At 40.9% G+C, this 20525-nt stretch overlaps 1 protein-coding gene across 2 annotated transcripts; it reads right to left on the bottom strand.

Moving 5' to 3' along the window:
* Window positions 1–2275: 2275 nt before the first annotated feature.
* On the bottom strand, window positions 2276–19610 carry Mcm3 (minichromosome maintenance complex component 3). Of its 2 annotated transcripts, XM_076860091.1 has the most exons (17): window positions 19449–19610; window positions 17545–17657; window positions 16911–17119; window positions 16288–16418; window positions 13873–14111; window positions 13270–13378; window positions 12383–12536; window positions 11903–12034; window positions 11109–11317; window positions 8930–9104; window positions 8499–8625; window positions 7605–7755; window positions 5638–5778; window positions 4534–4634; window positions 4198–4283; window positions 3693–3762; window positions 2276–3032 (listed from the first exon to the last, which is right to left on the bottom strand). In XM_076860091.1, exons 1-17 carry the CDS (start codon window positions 19524–19526, stop codon window positions 2834–2836), a joined length of 2424 nt encoding a protein of 807 aa, XP_076716206.1. In that variant the 5' UTR covers window positions 19527–19610; the 3' UTR covers window positions 2276–2833. The 2 variants fall into 2 exon arrangements, with proteins under 2 accessions (XP_076716206.1, XP_076716207.1); XM_076860092.1 differs by lacking the exon at window positions 17545–17657.
* Between the last annotated feature and the right edge of the window lie 915 nt (window positions 19611–20525).

Raw genomic sequence — 20525 nt, 5'->3', positions numbered from 1 at the left:
CTTTAAATTCATAAAATTGTAAAAGCATCCTTAGTCCCTAAATCCCAACAGACTACAGTTTATAAATCTTAATTACCTGTTTTATCTCAAACTTGCCGACACAACTGGAAATGTTGTGCACTATTAAAATGTGCTTTAAAGTTCACCAAAAATAAACTATAGCAATCATGTTAGGGTAGTAATTTTTGGTTCTCTACTTTCCTAATATTCCATGTTGCTATATGCATAATACTTTGAAAAACTAAAACTATGATATGAGTTAAATTCCTATTTTATGCTTTGTTTTTGGAGATTTTACCAGGCTTGACTATGGCTTTCCTTTTGGACCCCATCCACTTAAATCACTAGAATAATACCTCCCTATACAAGCTGGCATGAACTGACTTTTCTATTGCAAAGTTGAATAGCAGTACCTAAAGGTAGAAAAAGCTTAGCTTGCTACAAAAGTACCTGCTGAGAGGACTATTATCTGAATGGTAAATCACAGCAGAAGCTAATATCTTCCTACAGGCTGTGGGAAAATACTCAGGACTTAATAGTAAAAAATATTCAGGAAAATAATTTAGAATCTTAATTCTTTCCCTTGCGGAAAAACTAAAGAGAATGAGCTAGGATTACATGCTGGTTAGTAATGGACCAGCCAGAATATAAGACTCATCTCTGAAGCATCAGACCTGAAAAAGTAAACGAGGTTTATATTTTAACAACTATAAATGAATTAAGATTAATTTTGTTCTAAAGTCTTTCTAGGAATTAAATAAAAATCCTTTGAGATCACTGAAAACATTCCAGATGCTACTCACAAAATAGGGAAGCATAGAAACCTTAAAGGCATTCAGTTGGCCCTCTGAATCTACAGGTCCATATCTGTGGATTCAACCAATTCAATTAAGAATATTCCCCCCAAAAATTATCTGGACTGTATGGACTTTTCTCCTTATCAATATTCCCCAAACAATTTAGTATAACAACCATTTATTTTATAGTATTTACTTTGAATTAAGGGTAGGTAATCTAAAGATGATTTAAAACATTCAGGAGGATGTGTTAAGCATCCTGTGATTTGGTATCCCTCCTGGATTGCTGAGGTGACAAAATGCCTGTTCAGACCCGTCTCTGCAGGCAGCCTGACTGGGTTTTATCCAGTGTGCCAGGGGTGTGTGGACTCATTCGCATTACCAGAGGCAATTCAGAAGTTAACTTGTTTGACCACTCCTTCCCCAAAGAAACCATGCATGTCCCTCTAAGAATGTGGCCTGCCTGGCTTGGCACAACACTTAGATACAGGGTCAGAAAAGGAACCGAAAAGCACTAGTGCAGGGTTCATTTCCCTTGGCCAGCTAGGGGTCCTCTGGTAAGGTTCCCACGAAACTAAAGCAAAACATTCCACCTCCTCACTTGCAGGAAGCTGGCATGGTATTACCTAGCTTCCGGGGAGACAGGCTGACAGGGATGAAGAACTCTCAGAGGTGTTACTATCCTGGGTATCTAAGGCAGTCAATACACAGCCAACTCTCACACCTGCCTTCATCCACTGACCCTTCAGGTAGATCTCACCTTGGAAAATCTGGAGTCCTTAGGACAACTGGTATGTATAGTCTAGACACTCGAGAGAAATGAGAAATGGCTGTCTGATTTCTGAGTCTTTCTCCTTTCTCATCCTTCTTCTTCTAATGACCCTACCTTGCAGGGCTATTTCAAGCACTCCTCACAATGGGTAGAAAAATCCCAGTCCTTGGAAGAAAGCTAAAGAATCTATTGTCACAAGCTAGAAGTAAGAGTCTTCCCTGTGACAAGTACTTGAGTGAGAGCCATACTGACTGGAGGACAGGAGCCGTCAAGGAATGGAAAGGTAAGGAAGGGAGGAACTCAGAAACACAAAATCAACCATCTTAGTCTCTTTTATGTTTTGAGGTTACTGAAGAAGAAAACTGACCCAATAGCCAGAAATAATCCCCAAAGAGATCACAGCAGGCTGCTGCCACCCTGTGGTAGCTTGGTGCAAACATGGGTGCAGAAAATCGGCTGGCCAAGCTTTCAAGAAAAAAACAGTAAATGTGTACATAAAAAGCACAGGCACCTATAATCCCAGTGATTTAAGAGGCTGAGAAGGAAGACTGCAAGTTCCAAGTCAGTCTCGGACCCTTGGTGAGACCTTGTCTCAAAAATAAAAATAGCTGAGGATGCAGCTTAGTGGTAGAGTGCCCCTGGATCCAATGCCCCATACTGTAATGAAATAAATAAATAAATAAATAAAAGCACCATTATTAAATCCTTGTGTACAAAAATGGTTAAGTTTATTCAATGTCTTTGATGTTTACTTCAAAAGTACATATGGGTCTTAGCTGCAAAAAAAAAAAAGCTTTCTCATGACCTGCCTCAGAACCTCTCCACTAGCATAGAACTCAAAGTCTTTTCTAGATCCAACTCAAAGCCTTTTCTAGATCCAATGCTTTGGAGGAAAAGCAAAACAGCCAACAAACACAGAAAGGATAAAAAGAAACCAGCTATGACCCCAAAAGACTCAAAAAAGTCATGTTATGTACATAAAACAATTCTGGGTCTGTTTGGGATGGAAAGTGCGATGTACAGTCCAGTCCTTCTGCAATGACGATAAAAAGAGTTCTAGTCCTCCCCATTTTCCCTTGCCTTACTTCATGGCAGTTTTCATCATCCATTTCCAAAGCTCCCACCAGGTGCTGATCCAACTTCATCACCCATGTCTCTCAACTTACACATTGTTTTTTAAAGGTATAAGCTAGTGCCAGGGAAGGGGTTAGAAACTTGAGAGAAACTTTCTCAGCACAATTCCAAATTCAGAGATGAGGTCTTCTCAGATAAGGAAGATGATACCCTCAGACACCATGACCTGGTTGTCATCCTGCATTCTGTTCAGCGCAGACTGGATCTCTTCTACAGAGAAAGGCTCTTCTTTGTCCCGGTTGATGGATTCTGTGAGGCGATTCATGCCCACAGACTGGGCATGAGCTTCTCGGAACACGTCCAAGAGAGCCACCTTGAATGCCTTCAACCTGCCCAAACGGGAAAAAGAGTAATGAACAGTAAACCCAAACGCTCTCAGGCATGATCCATACTGGGAAAACCCAGTGAGACAATACAGCAGAAGTGTTCCCAATATTCTCATTTGACACACACACCCCTCACTCTGATGGCTGCTCATGAGTATCTTTCTTTAAAGCTAACCTGGCGTACTATTAAGCTTCCTGCACATTGAGAAATAATACCACTTTAAAACTAGAGGCCTTTAGCCAGGCATGGTGGTGCATACCTGTAACCCCAGCAACTGAGACAGGATAGAAAGTTTAAGGTCAGCCTCGGCAATTTTGAAAGGCCCTAAGCAATTTAGACCCTGTCTCAAAATAAAAAATAAAAAGGGCTGGGGATGTGGCTGTGGTAAAGCACCTCTGGGTTCAAGCCTCAGGAACAAAACAAAATGAAAAATAAAAAGTACATATCCTTTTATAAGTTATAAAAGCTACCAGTTCTTTATACTACCCTTGCAACATTCCTCTAAGTCTGATATTATAGCCAGACTCTGAAGTGTTTAAAACCTCTTAGTTCCCCAGTGTTACTCTGTTGCTAAGCAGCTCACTGCACACCCTCCCCACCCTAGGAGCAAGTTCTTGCCTCTGTAGGAATTCACCCAGTGCAGGACCAAGTTCTCCACTCACCTGGATTCACTCAACTCTGCCTTCTGGGATTCCTTGGTCTCCTGCGTGTCTGCTGCCTTCGGAGTGTGCACTTCAGAGGAGGATGGAGAAAACAGCAAAGTGAAGCCACTGCCACCCACACCAAAGAAGTTATATTCTCCACTCTCCACCCCTCAAAGCCTGCAAACACATCTTATTTCCTGTGGTTCTTATGGGCCAAGCAGAACAATTAGAAAAAGGGAAATCACAACTGAAAATAAAGAAAAGAAGTCAGGCCTGGGTGCTTATACCAGGCTTGGCAAAAGATCACAGTTCATTGTGGAGGAAGCAAACTGAGTGAAACTTATTTCCTCCTATGTAAATTTCCCCCGAGATTCTCTTGGGACAAACCTCTTCAAAACAGGCCCCTCTAAGTAGGGAGCCAAATGGGAGACCATGAGAAAATACAGTACATCTCTGTGCACTTCTAAAAAGATCAGAAGTCAAAGAAACAGCCTCTTTGATCCATTAGGGAAGACTCACTCACCTTGAGGCATTTCCTCTTCTGTGTCACTGAAGTCATAGGGGTCATAGGAGTCTCCATCCTTGGCATCTGACTTCCGAGTCTTCCTCCTAAAATATCCACAGAAGTTAAGTGAGACTTTGGAGAGCCCTATCCTGTGCCTCTGACCAAAAGGAAACAGAACTATCTACAACTGAAGTGAAACACCAGGACCAAGCCTGTCCATACTACTTTTTCTATACGAGACAATCTCCAAACAAAAATAGGCCCCTGATGTGGAAAAGTAGCAATGGCACCCCCTCTACCTCTCTCCCCAGCTCCAACAAGACTTTCCTTTTACTTGGCTTAGCTCCACCCTACCTCTTCCTCTTCCGCTCATGGTCCTCCTGGCTTTTCTCTTCATCTTCTGTCTCTGATTCATCATCACTTCGCTTCTTACGTTTCTTCTCCTTCTCTAGAACCTAGAAACAAGAGAAGTGTGGGTTCCTTGAGGGGTCACTGATGCCAGGGAACTGAATACGGAACTTTTAAGTAAGGGTTCCTTCTACACCATCAGCAGAAATGACTTCCACATGTCTAATGATTTATCTAACCTCTCTTGTCCCCAAGTCCCAGGAAGGGAGTAAGGCTGCTACCAGCCTTACTGGTAGCAGTAAGGCTGTCTTAAAATGCTGGGAGGCCTTTCCTACAGTGGATACTCAATATTATGTTTACTGAATAAAGAAACAAATGGGGATAGGGTTTGAAACCACAATGGTCAAGTGGAAAAATTTCTTTATAAATTGGGTGTTCAATTGAAATTTAGGACAACCCCCTACACAACAAAGAGCAAAAGTGTAACAAACCCACAATTAAATCCCCAAGGGCTGCAATTCACCAAATGGAGCAAGCAACAAAGAAGGAAAAGGGGTCAAGGCTTTGAGACTTGGTATCTAAAATGGAGCAAGCAACAAAGAAGGAAAAGGGGTCAAGGCTTTGAGACTTGGTATCTAAAATGATGGAGATGCAATGTCACCAACAGAAAGGAGAAGACAAAATGAGAAGCAAGTTTGAGAGTTCCTCTTTTGACATGAGTATTTGAGATGCCAATGGGCCACTTAAAGAGACTGCCAAGGGGAAAGGTACAAAGGGAAGAGGGGAGTCTCAAAAGACAATTCTTCAGGAAATATCTACTTAAGATGCAAAGGAAGCAGATGTAAAGAAGCAGCAGAATGAACCTGTGGGACATCAATTAAACCAGAATCTCTAAGAGTCCTGGCATTTGTATCACAGAGCTTTCCACAACATTTCAGGTGCAGCCAGGGTGGAGAACTGTAAATTCCTTCCCGAGGAAGAAAAGAGGAACAGGCAGGCAAATGCTACTTTATGCTTTTAACCCAGATGCAGAAGTGAGCCATCCTGAGAAGTCAGTGTACCTCTGATTATTTAGAAGAACCTCTCAGGCCCAAGCATCTCAATCCTCACCTTCTTGAAGTAAGCATATTGGACCAGCTCCACAGCTTCCTCTGCATCCTGCAGGTCCACAGTCTTACTCATACGGGCCTTTGCATGGGCCGTGGCCAATCGAATAAGAGTTTCCAGTGTCCGTGCTGTAACTGGAGATGTCTGGGGAAGAAAACAAGAATTACTTATTCAGAATCCTACAGACATGCCCAACATTCATACTGCAGCAAAAGGGAAGTGAAAACACTACCCAGAAAGCTCCAGAACATCCAAGTGAAAAATTCTGAACTGTTATTTCACTTAAAATTTAGAAAGAAAATGATAAAGGAAATTTACATCAGAGTGTTCAGAAACAGAGGGGCAAATGAACAAAGAAAATTAGACATCTTACAGTTGGAAAGTTAAAAGGTTAGAAAAAGTACATAAGGGAGAAAAACGATTGCCGGTCTACAATGCACCAGGAATATTAATATTTGTTCTATCATTTAACCCTCTTAAATAGAAAAGTTCTGTAAATGAGGAAAATGGTAATCAGAGTTTAAAGTAATTTATCCAAGATCCCACTAAGAAAGTGGCATAAAATTGGTTATCTGAGGGCAGATTTTTAAAAGTTGTGTAAATTCACATAAGTCCAGAGGAAGAGGAAAACTCCTGCATATTTCCAGCAAGTGGTTCTCACAGGATGGGTGCTTTTTATTTTCTGAATGGAATCAGTTGCAGGTGATAAAACCCCAGTCTACACTAGTAAACTGGAAAATTCAAACGGAAAGATCTGTCAAACCCACTAGGAACACAACTAAAATGCTGCTTTATGATCAGTTCTTGGTTCAATGAGAGGCTCTTGGACACGCTAACAGTTCGTGTATGGGGAGAACATTTAAAAAGAAAGGGAGCTGTTTTCATGCGAAGAAGACAAGTGATATCTAAACAATAACATGAGTGGAAGTCACGGGGAAGCAGGTTTATGCTTTATTCTAAGTTCTCTTACAATAAGAGCTTATTCGAAGACTTCAGTACAGTGATGTGCTAAATATGCCGCCACTGTGGGTAGAAAGTCTGGGGCAGGAATACCAGAAGACAATGGGTGTGAGGCTGGAGTAGACAGTAGATGATCATGCCTACATCCAAGCATCTGTATTACATAATGAGGGCTTTGAACTTGGGTCTTTCTGCTATGAAATCCTATGTGAACTACACTGCTTCCAAAATATTTACAAAAATTCAAGGGCAGCTATATTATCTTACTAGAAATTGCTCTGAGTAACAATCATGGTTGTTCAACTCTTGGTTGTTCACTCTTGGTCATTTGTCAAAGTCTAGCTCAAACATCACATTTTGGGAATCCTTCACTGACATTCATATCCGTCCAGAAAATTCTATAGAAAAAAATCAGCATCTTCTTCATCCGCACTCAAATTCACTCATTCATTCCTCCATGAGTACTCCACTGGCGTATGTATATTTAAATATGTATACATGATCTTTATATCTACCTTTCTATCTACCACTCTCAAACTGAAGTTCTTTGAGGATAGCGCTTATTATTTTTACAACTGCACAGAAGAATAGAGATGAGGTCAGTTCCCAGAAGTCACTCATATTTTGCTGAATGAGATGCATGTTATCTATAAAATCCTTTTTTTCATTCTTTCTTTTTTTTATAGTTGTAGATGGACAAAATGCCTTTCTTTTATTTGTTATGTGGTGTAAGGGTCAAGCCCAGTGTCTCACATATGCTAGGCAAGCGCTCTGGCACTGAGCCATAACCCCACCTCCCTCATTTTCTTTTTAAAAATTATTTATTAAAAAATGTGTCAATAGGAAGCCCTTCAGACCAGGAAGGAATTTTAACTAGGTTGAAATTAAATCTTAAAAATTTAATTAAACTTTAATTAAGTTAAAATGCTGCCAAAGCTCCCATATACCATATTCCTGTCCAAGGATACACTAAAGGGATCCCAAGGGCAAGGCTCCCTCTGGACACTTACTCTGGCAGTATCAGAGCTCATGCTGTCCTGGCTGCGCAGGCGTGAATATTCTTCTGCAAGGTAGGCAGCTGACTCTTGTGTCAGAATGGGCTTGATGATTTTGGCCACATGGATGTACTTCTTCATGAATGCGGCACTCACCATCTTCTCCCTGGACCCAGGCACAGTGAATTACACTACCCTGCCACACCTTACTACCTTCTGGGTGAGTGGCCTGTCTTTCCTCAGAGAAGTCAAGATCAAATGGCAGAGCAAAGAATCCAATATCATAATTGCCCTACTTATATAAAATATACATAAGGCCCTTTCATGTATTTTTATTTAACTTTAATTTGTAAGTTAGGTAGTTGAGATACCAAGTTTAGGTATCATCTGCTTTGTTTTTTAGGTGAGAAATTACAGAGAAGCTAAAGTTTAGTCAAATTCAGTTTTCTGACTCTAAAATTCTGTATAAGCAAACTAAAATGGCTTTGACAATTATACTATATACTTCTTACTGTACCAAGGCCAAAACCAGACACACTCAATCCCACATTTCATGCTTTGAACACCTGATCACAAGTCTCCTTTACCCAAATCCACTTGCAATTCTCCAATGCTTGCTATCTACTGATCCTTCACCATAAACTCACCATGAACAACTACATGGAGTCTATGAGGATGGTATCACATACCCACCATGAGGTGGGCATGTCATCAGAACATTTTAGAATCATCCACCATTTACAAAGGACCGGCCAGAATACATAATGTATCTGTGGACTCAGAAAAGAAGAAAACAGGCCCACACAGTTATGACTCCAAGCATGACCTTGGCATGAGCACCTAATGCCCTAAGTAAGCTCAGATGTACAAATCTCTGATCACTTAAGGGAAGATAAAAGAAATGCTCACTTTTTCTTCTTTGTCCCGTGCAGAAGGTTGTCATGCTTCTCATAAATCTGGGTGTCCTGCTGTTCATCTTGGGTGAAGTTGGGATCATCTGTTGCCAGGATATCCACAGCACTACCCAAGGGCATGGCTGGGGAACCCAAGTTGGTTGAAAGGAGAGTAAGAAAGAGTTTATTTAATCCAGGGAAATGCTTCTTCTATAGCAGAGAAGGAATAGAAACCAAGACTCACAAACCAAGGACCCAGAAGGACAAAGACACATGGAACCAACAAATAAGGGTAGAACTGCCTTGCCCAAACAAGATGCCCAAAGGTATTGCAGGACTCAAAAAAAGTTGAGAGCATCTGAAACACCCACTTTCCCCTGGGTTGAGCCCGAGACAACAGCATCTGTTGAGGACCCCTTCCATTAGTCACTCTTCTCATGGCCTCACCATCGCCATCCTGCTCCCCAGGTGCTCTGTAACGATGCATCCTTAGGACATGGTCTGAGATCTCCCGATCCTGCTCAGGATCCATCTGATCCAGCATGATGAAGAGCAAGTCAAATCGAGACAGCAGTGAGTCCTGGAGTCCAATGTTCTCCATTGGGGTCTTGTACTGATCATACTGGGGAACAAGAAAAAAGTAGAAGTGACATCCATAGGAAGAAAGCACATGGCTAAAGTAATTCTGGGAGCAGAAATAGAAGACTGGACCATAAAAAAACAGACAAGAACTGGTAAAAACAAAAGGATTTTAAAATTATTACAATACATACAGCATCTCTTCTTCTTGCGACCCTTACCTAGCTGAAGCTCAGGTAACCTAACTAGTAGCCCACTTCCTAGCACATGCACTCTAACAGACTGAGCATGGTATCACCCCAGCCCTGCCCTTCCCAAGCTTGATTCTGCTGGTCTCATTCACAAGACAGGACCAACTGAGAGGTGAGTCCATCCCCTACCTGTCATAAATATAGGACCAGCTAGATCAGAGAGATTAGAAACCTTGGAATCTCTTACGAGGTGATGAATTAAATCTCAGCTAAAAAGGCCAATGACCTAGAAATAAAAAATGTCTTAGGAGTTCAGGGACTTTTCTTTGATATTGAAGAAATAATGATACTGAATTATTGGATTTTTTTCTTTTCTGTGTGTGTGTGTATGTGTGTGTGTTTTGCCAGGGACCAAACCCAGGACATGCTAGGCAAGCAAACCCTGACACTCTTCATCTTTCAGTTTTGGCCCCTTTGGGCTGATGCCTGTCTTCTCACATTTCATGGTCAGAGAGCATTCTAACAATCTTGTTGGTAATAACAAGAAAAATGTGGACCATGGTCACATTCAGATCCTGCCACTTTCTTATACTTCCCAATCCTTCTTCAGAAGGATTAAAAACACATTACTGGCAATTTAAAAACCTACGGTTCTCAGTCCAGGCTGCACATTAAAACCAACCTATAGAACCTTCCTCAACCACAGCTATCAAGAGGTCCAATCCAGAGATTTGGATTCAGAAATACACACTATGGGATTATTAACTGCCAAAGCATCATTTGAGCTGTGGATTCAAATCCTGCATTTTCTGGTTGTGGTACTTCATAAATTATATAACCTATGTTTCCATTTTCTCATCTACAAAAAAAATTTCCTACCTCATTTTACAGAGAGAAAGAAAGAAGTTGATAAAAATAAAGCTATTAGGGCTGGTGATATGGCTCAGCAGTAGACTATTGCCTAGTATGCACAAGGACCTAGGTTCCAGCCCCCATACTGCAACAAACAACAGCAACAAAAACACAACTCTTGTCTCTTCCACTCCCAGCCTATAATTTCAGTGAAATGGTGTGGAGTAGAACACAAAAATAAAGCTATTAGAATACCATCTTTTCTCTCTCTCTTTGTGGTATTGGGGATTAAACCCTACCATTTTAGCACTGAGCTACATCCCCAGCTTTTTTATTCTGAAATGAAGTATTGCTAAGTTTCCCAGGCTGGCCTCCAACTTATGATCTTCCTGCCATGCCTCCCAAGTCCCTGGGTTTGAAGGCGTGCACAGGCATGAAGCAGTACTTTCATTTTAATAACACAAGCTACCTGGATTGTGAGACTACAGATCATTTTGTTTACTTTTTTTTTATTTTGAAAGAGTTATTTATTTTTAAATAAATAGCTTTTCCAGAGAATTCTGCTGTGTAGGAATGGGTAAGAACACACTACTCCAAACCAAGCACAATAACAAGACAATAAGGGTTGGAGTTGTGGCTCAGTGGTAGAGCACTTGCCTAGCATGTGTGAGACACTGGGTTTGATCCTCAGCACCACAATAAAAAAAATGCAAATAAAGGTATTGTGTGTCTAGAACTACATACACACACACACACACACACACACATACACACACACGTGTTTGTGTACATATATATGTAAAACAACATATATAAATATATATATAAAACATATATATATAAAACAACACATACATAAAAAACAATATATATAACAACAACCGAAAAAAACAAGATGTGAATTTACTTTGACCTGTTATTCCCCCAGAATTAACTTCTTGGCCCAGTTATTCAGCAAAACTAAACAAAGCCAAGGACATGGTTAAGGGCATTATTCCACTCACCCTGCCATAGACAGGATTGGCAGCTGCCAAAACACTGCAGCGGGCATTTAGCCGAGCATGGATACCAGCCTTGGCAATGGTCACTCGACCCTGCTCCATCACTTCATGGATGGCTGTGCGGTCCATGTCAGACATCTTGTCAAATTCATCAATGCAAACTACTCCTCGGTCAGCCAAGACCATGGCCCCTGCTTCCAGACGGCGCTCCCCTGGGAAGAAAGAAAGAAAAATAAAGAGTTTTTCTTATGGTCTAAATCTGAGTTATAGGTGACAAAGAAGAGGAATTATAGTCTCCTTCCTAAGCACATGTAAAGACTTTGGCTCTGAAGTTTACAGGAAACTAGCGAATTCACCTTTTCAGTCCAACCTGAACAGTATCTCTGTCTCACTCTGACCCCTAAGTTAGCCTCTTCTAAATTTCCTTCATAGATTTTCTCTTCCTCCTCCTCCTCAAGTGATAACCAGATAGACTCCCTGCTCTTTTCACTGGTCTTCAAATCCCTTCCTCTAGTTGATAAACTGTCAGACTTCATTTTTATTTTCCTTCTAATTTACTAAGCTTTCCTCTTTGAAATTCTTTTAAATCATCTTTTAGGAAACATTCTTGTCAATAGAAGCTCACCCAAAGACTTAAAATAATTCACCCATTACTGCAGGATACTCAGTCCTCTACAACCTGGCCCCAACGAACCTTTTAGCTCTATCTGCCAAACATAAGCCAGTGCCTAGATCAAGTTCAAGATTCCATGCTTGATTTCATTCTGGGTCTTTGCTAAAGACCCTTTTGCTCTTACCTGTTTCCTGGTCTGTGGTGACAGCAGCTGTCAGACCCACTCCAGAGGAGCCCCGGCCAGTGGTGGGGATAGCCCGGGGTGCAGTGTAAAGCACATACCGCAGAAGCTGAGACTTGGCAACTGATGGGTCTCCTGTGGGTTGGAGGTGGTAATGACTCTTTAGAAAATGCCCCTCATGCCACCCTGCAGTGAGTTCTACTTTCCAGCATAGTTCTTAACACCACAAAGATGTACAGTACTGTAACTGTTTCTTAAATATTATTTTCTTCACTTTTTCCTTTACTACTCATGGAAGGATACATTTCAGATATTATAAATCAGGAATACCAGGAATGATTTTAAGGAAAAAGATCCACCTTTGCCCTCTGATAGGACTGAAATACTACTAGGTGCAGAATACACAATCTTACATATTACAAGTTGTCATCATCAGTCTTCAAGGTCAGAGCAAGAGCCTAAAACAAATCCCCAACACCATACCTATCAGAAGAACATTGATGTCCCCACGGATGTGGCTGCCATTTTCTAGGTCTCGTTCCACCCCTCCCAGGAGCAAGCAGAGGATTGCCTTCTTCACATAGTCATGCCCATGGATACTAGGGGCCAGTGACCTGGCCAGCTGGTCAAAGATATCCTAATGCAGGAATAACAATAGAGTATAAAGCCTAATGAGATTCATTGTAGTTTTGCAGAGCTCTACTTTATGTGCTAGTCTACAGAAAATGCTTGGGGAAATACACAAGCATGAACATTCTTCTGAATTATAACAGCTTCTGAAGACAAATCACATTATCAGACCATCATCAGAGCAGACACAGAGTCTAGTTCCAAAACTTGTGTAGATGTTTAATCTTCCAGTAAAAGGAGGGGGGAAAAAAAGAAGTGTTTCCTGATTCAAAACATTTTAGGCTTAATAAGAGTGTGTACTGTACTTCAGCAGCAACCTTTATCACACATTGATATATTTTATTCAACTCTAAATGTGGATATCCTGTCTTCATTTTAAAAAAAGAAAAAAGCCAGGCAGAGGGGTGCACACCTGTAACCCCAGCCTCTCAGGACACTGAGGCCCAATGGTAGAGCACTCATATAGTACATTCGAGGCCCTGGGTTCAATCCCCATTACCACAAAAAGAAAAATAATAATAATAATAATAAACTAAAACAAAAATAAAAGCATTGTAAACTTATATAATAATACATCATTCATGTCTTCAGTAATAAATAAGACTCTATGGTACACTGATATTCTAACTTCAAAGAAAAACACCTGACCTTCCTCCTGATCCAGTACAAAAATAGTGACACACTCAAACACAACTCTTTAAGTCCATTCCCACCCTTAGTCCCCTGAAAGGGGCCCAGACCTTGGAGCGGGTTTTACTGAACTTCTTGATCTTGGCTATGTCTTCTGCAGAGAATGAAGGCTGAGCATCCTTGCTCATCTGCTTCACATTACAGGCAATCAGAACAGTCCTGGAGCAAAGAGGAGAGTAAGAGAAAGCCTGTTATATTCAGTTCCCAACATCAGGAGCTAGTTCCTCTAGCAGCAGTATGCCTTTTTAGGCTACTGAAATAGAACAGCAAATCCAGAGGATAAGGCTATCTGAAATGAACAATTGATCTGCTCTGTCTGTGATCCAAGTAGGTCAATGATGCCCACTGCTAAACTTTATTTATCTCCTACTGGGTTACAGAGGTTAAGACAGAAGTGTATATGGGAAGGAGGTGGGAGTAAGTGAGAAATTTAAAGATAAGCCATGAGGCGGTAATCTTGTCAGCAATAACTCCTACTTTTGACATAAAATAGTAAGAATCACCAGCTTTATCTGACAGAAAAGTGGTATCAGAGGGATCCCATTTTGCAGACAGGAAGTGTGCTCCACGCTAAAATACAGCAAGCTGGAGAAATACACTATCAGAACAGAACTCCCAACAGCATCCCAAGCACTTCATGGCAGACTCTTTACCTGAAGGTCCCTGAAGTGTAGCCCCCTTTCTTCCCAGGAAGGCATCGGTAAGTCCCCACCACCTGGACTCGGTCACCAGGTTTCACTTTATCTACTAAGTCATCATCCAGAATAACATCCACAGAGCGGGGAAGCTGGCCAGCTGGGGCCTTCTCTGGCATCTCCTGGATAGTGATGGTCTGGTGGTCCTTATAGACTGAGAGGCCATATTCTGTCTCAAGGGGATTGTTTTCCTCATCCTACAGAAAGGCACGTAGAAAATAGTGTTATTTTAGTCTTGTCTTAAAAATGCCATACTCATCTGGTGTGGGAAACATAATTCAGAGTTGACTTCATAAAATTTTAGCACCCAGGAACAACCCTATCTCTGGTCTATTTATAAACTACCTAATTAAGGGACAACACATACTGTGATGGAACTGTGGCTGTATTAACATCTAAATTAGGATTTTTATTCCTGCTATGAAGGTGAATATATGCTTAAACTCAGTTTTTCCACTGCTAGGTAATACTCAATAGAAACATTCATCCAAAGCCTTTCACTACAATGTTCACAGTAGCACTATTCCTGATAATAAAAAAATTCAACAAGTATCCAAACCATTGATAATAGGATGGTTAAATAAACGTGTCTAGTCCCATAAATGGATACTACACAAAAATAAAAATATATGAAACACCCTTAAAAACAAAATGGATGACTCTCACAAACACAATGTTAAGCAAAAGAAGCCCCACATAAAAGAACAATTATGTAAAACAGGTAAAATTAATCTATACTGTCAGACATAAGGATAGCATGGCTCTCAAGAAGGACTGCAGAGTGCTAGGAAATTTCTGTTTCCTGTCTGGACGCTGGTTATACAGGTATATTTGGCTTATAAAAAAAAAATCAAGTTATATACTTCAGTGAGCTTTTCTATATGCATACTAAACTTCTATAAAGAATTCTTAGTTTTACTTCCTTAATATTTGAATTTTCTAAAAATAATCAGCCAGACATAGAAGTGTATATCTGTAATCCCACTGATTCAAGAGAGAGGCAGAAGAATCGCAACTTGAGGCCAGGATAAGCAACTTAGGTAAGTCCTAAGCATCTTAGTGAAACCATGTCCAAATTAAAAAAATAAAAATAAAAATTAAATAAAGGGCTAGGTATGTTGCTCAGTGATAAGCACACTTGGGTTCAACCCTAGTACAAAAAACAAAACAAAACAAAACAAAAAACCACCACTTATTGTGCACTGGCTGTGCCAGGAATTATGTATAATTTTATGAAATTATCTCATGTAATTATCACAGCCTAAAGAAGATGTTTTTCACACTTTATGGGCAAGAAAATAGATTGAGAGAAGTTAAGTTTCCCAAAGTCAAAAAGTACGTAGCAGAACCAGGGCTCAATGCAGGTGTAACTTCAAAGTTCATGTTCTTAAGTATCACGTTAGACAATATCCAGGAGACCTGGCCCACCATAATTCACTTCACAAGCAAAAAAAAACTTGGCCATAGTCATCAGCAGAAGAGTAGTCTCTGAAGAAGAAGAATTTTTGAAAATAGAGAACTTAACGAAGACAACAGGGGAACTTAAGAAATGCAATTGGCCTACACTAAAGACACAAGGGTCTTAATCCTTAGGCTCATCACTAACTGGAGCCATAAGTGAGTCACTTAGGCTTTCCAAATGTCCGAATTTCATCAGAAGTAAACCAAGAGATTCTAAAATGTTTTTCAGTTAAGATTCTGATAGTCTTGTTTTAGGTCTTTACATGTTTGATTTTCCTACCAGTTGACAAGACTGAAGACAAGGATCCACTCATATTTTATCTTTGTCCTCCATAGTGCCTAACAGTGCTCTGGATACAGCAACTCTTGATTAAAATTTTATAAAACCAGGGGGAGTGGAATTCTTTACATACTGAGTTCAGACATCAAAGTAATTTATTTTAATGATCTTCTGTCTCATAAATATATAAGAAATCCTTGCATTGTCTTTAATTTAGATCCATCTGAACAATAAAGCTATTTCTAGGTTAACCTCTCCCAAATCCAGTAAAATATTTACAGATTATACAAAAACATAATGAACCATAAATATTTCCCATTTTTTAAAAAAAGGACACATAAAATTATGATTATAACTTTGCTAAAATATCTACATAGGTAGCTTTTTTTCTTTCAATCCTTCCATAGTATTTCGTATTTTCTAAAGTAAGTATTCTTTTTTAAAAAAAAAATAAGAAATGTGGGATTTTCACATTAAACTTTAGCCTATATTGAATCTTTCCTTTGGATTTAACCTTATTTTTCACCCTACCTATCTCTAGAAGAAAGACCAGCTATTAAACAATTACTTGAATTAAAGGTATCTTTCGAATCCAACCCAAAAAGAGGTCCAATTAATTCATTTCTCCTCACCTTGGTGGGATAGACAGAACTGGATGGAAATGCCACCAGGGTGGTAAGATCAGAATAACGTCGTTCTAGGGTCTTCTTGGTAGCAGGACAGTAGTGGACACTACGAACAACTTTGGGACGAACTAGAGAACCTAGAGATGGAAAATATGCATATAAAGTCAACCAGTTACACAGTGATAGGTGTGGGCTCCAAATCCATGCAAGCCTATGATGACTCCTAATGCTGTGTTTTCCTGAATGGTTAAGCTATTTCAATACTACTTGTTGTTTTTTTTATATATATATATGTATATATAACACATCACCAAGTCCATGAAAAATTTTAAGTGCCAGCGATCCCGACCAAGGAACTACAGGAATTCATGGCTGAACTGAGAATGTCAAGAGCTAAGACTCTTCTAGTTCTCAGCAGAATTAATCAATTGTGCCAGCTCATGTCACCACTAAAAGTCCCCCTAATCACTGTGCACAAACTGAGCTCCTCCAAGTTTTACTACATAATTTCAATGCTCCACTTCTCTGAAATTAGAAGCTACCTTGATCTACCTTGCCTCTCCTGCTTTCCTGGCCTTCCTCAGTCTATGCCACCTCCATTCCTGGGTGCCTCCCTTTAGCCCACTCACATTTAGTGACGATGCCTTCCACACAGACTACACAGCTGAGGAAGCATGAAGTTAGAGTCCGGGGAGAAACATGTTTAGAGCCAAAGCTGCCCTCCAGTCCTATGTAGAATTCCTCATACTGCTTGGCATAGGTAGCATCAATAGAAGCCACAAAATCCTTTAAAGCCCGCTGGAAAGCAACCAGTTCCTCAAAGGCATTGCTTAGGAGGCTGCAAATGGGCAAGAGAAAAAAAAATTAGGCAGAGCATGCAGAACTTGGGAGGGGGTGGGGGGGTAGGCTGACCCTCAAAACAGAAGTAAACATTCTTAAATAATTATGGTCAAGGAGAAAATCCAGCTCCTACTTTCTTCTTCCACCTTATGAAGTTTTAGCAAGGATTCACTTTAATTCAAATTATCAGAGATTTTTAAATGTTATTCAGCTAATCATTGGAAGGAGGGACACTTGAAAAGAAAATGCTCACCACATCCCTTTGAAAGTAAACAACATAGGAACAAGAGAAGCAATGAAGGCTTGTAGTCAATCCCATGTTACCCAGCCCTTTCCTAGGAAGCCTGTTACAATCTGGGCAAGAGAGATGGAGTCATTTTCACTCTGAGCCAGGAAATCCCCCCAGAGACCTCTGCCACTCACCGGTTAGCCCTCTTTTCATTTTTCCTGCGCAGGTCATTCACATTGACAATCAGCCGGTATTGGTTGTCACTGATTAGTTCCCGAACTTTGCTCTGATAGATTCCCTGATCTTCCTGCAGATTCAAATTCAAATGAACAGATTCAGAACTATATGTTTTTAAAAAGAAGCAGTTCTGGGCTGAGGTTGGGGCTCAAGGGTAAAGCGCTCACCTAGCACATGTGAGGCACTGGGTTTGATCCTCAGCACTACATAAAATTAAATAAAATAAAGGTATTGTGTCTATCTAAAACTAAAAATATTTTTTTAAAAAAAGAAGCAGTTCTCCACAGCAAGAAGAAAAACAAGAAGAAGAAGTAGTAGTAGTAGTAGTAGTTGTTGCTGTTGTTCTCCACAGCAAGATAATAACTCAATCTTTGCAGAGGAGCTGAATCCCAATTACATGTTCTTCAATTTCTCCTTTTCATTCACTAACACCAAACTAAAAGTTTGTTACCCTACTGGGGACCCTATAAGAATGATAAAGAAAGCCAGGCATAATGGCAAACTATTCAGGAGAGTGAGGCATGAAAATCCCAAATTCAAGGACAGCCTCAGTAACTTAGCAATGCCCTAAGCAACTAAGAGATCTTCTCAAAAAAAATAAAAAGGGCTGAGGATGTGCTCAGCATTTAAGTGCCCCTGTTTTCAATCCCCAGTACACAAAAAGTAATAATGACTTCCTTATTTCCATTATCACGAACAGCTCTTCTATATGCTGTCATTTCTTTGGGGGAATTAAAATAAGTTCATAGGAAATCTGAAAAGGACAGTATTAAAAGCCTTGCTAAAAAATGGAAATTTAAGCTTGTTAGGTCCCTAGGCCAAAACAAACTTCATTTTGAAAATCAGCACCTGCCCACCCAGGCATGACATTCCAGTTAGGCCCACCTTGAAAAAGTCCCTAACCACCCAAACCACAGTAACAATCACAGGACCAGGCGGGCTATTTTTTTTTTAACTACTGCATTGTACATGACTATATACTTAAGAAATTTTCCAGCAGGCTGCTGCACCTTGCAGAAAGGCAGCCTGGTAGATATTCTCTGTCAATAAACCTTTGCTTGAACTCAGAGATGTATCTCTCTGTGCATATTTGTGCCAACTACCCTAACAATGCTAACTCGCTTGACCTGTAGTAAGCATTCCACTCCATGTATCAAAACATGTCATACACCTTAAACACATACAACGAAAGTGTAAATTAAATGGACTCTTTAAAAATTCCTCATTTAAATTGCTTTTAATTTATCATCAAACTTTCAACGTGCTTTATCAACATTCAATAGCTTTAAATTAAGCTGCACACAAGAACCCCCTTTTTGCAATGTTTTGAATACAAGACACTTTATCTGCATCTTATTTGGTATGGAAGAAAGCAGCCAAATTAGGAAGTTTTTTTTTCCTTTACTACAATCTGAGCACCTTACCACTCGGCGGGCAGGTCACTACTGTCCTACAGCAGTCGCTCCCCATTTCCCTACCCCCACTCCCCATGAAGATCAAGCCTAATCCCTAAAAGACCGGGGCGGGCTTTGCCATTTTGTTTGCACTTGCTGGTAATCTGTTGCTTTTCGCGCGTGGGGCCGTCACTTGTAAGGCTTGTAGGGGCAAGTTACAGGATCACCAAGAGGGCACCTATAGAACACTCACTAGCGATTCCGGGAACCGCGAAAGAAGTTACAAGATCGCGCTGAGAGGCTCTAGTGCCGATCCGCCAGCTCAGCCGCTGCACACAAGCTGCAGATGTGGACAACCTCTAGTTCCCCGCACCGATGCTGCTCCGACTAGGAGCTGCAACCCACGAGGCCTCCCTGCGGAAGCAAGGGCACCAAGCGCCGGAGCCGGATCCCGGCGACCCCCTCACCTCGTCATCCAAGAAGTCCAGGTAATCTCGCTGAGCCTCCCGGAGCTCCACATCGTCCAGGACCACGGTCCCTGCCATGCCTGCTGCCTCGGAACTGCCTCTTACAAAGCCGCGTGGAGACCTCCACGGATGAGCTCCACTCCGACGCAAAAACTTCCGAACTTTTCCCGCCACAAAGCCTTCCTGGAGGAAAAGGCGGGACTCAAGGAGTAGATACACATTATGATTGGCTGTCCCTCCAACACCAAATTGCTAGCATCCAATCGAGACGCTGTTTTTCCGGGGTTTCCGCCTGGCGTCTTGAGGTGGCGGGAAATATGCCTTCCGGAGTCCTATGTTGCTCCCCTCCCCATTCCGCCCTTTTGGACCGGAAGGCTGACGAATGGGGTAGAGAAGTGAGCGGACCCTGCTCATTGGGCCGCTGCAAGGAAGAGCTCTAAGAGACGGGGAAAGCGCTGCGTTCTGGGAGTTGTAGTCCTCTCCTTTTCCGGCTCTTAGTACAGAGGTTTTCTCTTTTTTTCAAGCTGCAATTTGGCTTCCAGCAGTGTCCAACTTAATCCGGCAGTGGGACTTTTCTTAAAAGCAAACTAAACAAAAGAGAACGGAGGTTTAAAACGCAGGGAGATGAAAACATAAAAGCAAATGGTTTTTAGAATGTATCCAAATCATAACTGCCCTCAAGGTCATGGCGGGGGGAGTTGATTTTTGAGAATCTATGGGATGGAAACTAGAATCAGCATCTTAAGGAAAAGTTTATTTAATGCAGGACCCATTTGCTATCTGAATAGCGTTGCTTGAAGTAGCTTATAAAAATAGCAGGGCACGAAGACTGTGAAGATACACCTGCAAAAAACAGAGACCTCCTTGTGTATTCTTATACAGAATTCTGAACAGAATTACCACCCTATCTTACTTGCAAACCGGTAAGTTAAAGGCTTTCTCACCTTATAAAAAGATCACTGGATTCTTTTAAATAACTGTTGTGAGCGAGCTATGGTGATAACAGACCAAACACTGGTGTGTTTTTCCACAATGTCAGAATTTTTGAATAACAATAAATTCCAGGTTATACCACTT

This window comes from Callospermophilus lateralis, chromosome 6 (genome assembly GCF_048772815.1).
Source record: "Callospermophilus lateralis isolate mCalLat2 chromosome 6, mCalLat2.hap1, whole genome shotgun sequence".
Lineage (NCBI taxonomy): Eukaryota > Metazoa > Chordata > Mammalia > Rodentia > Sciuridae > Callospermophilus > Callospermophilus lateralis.
This window is presented reverse-complemented; position numbering and strand designations above follow the sequence as displayed.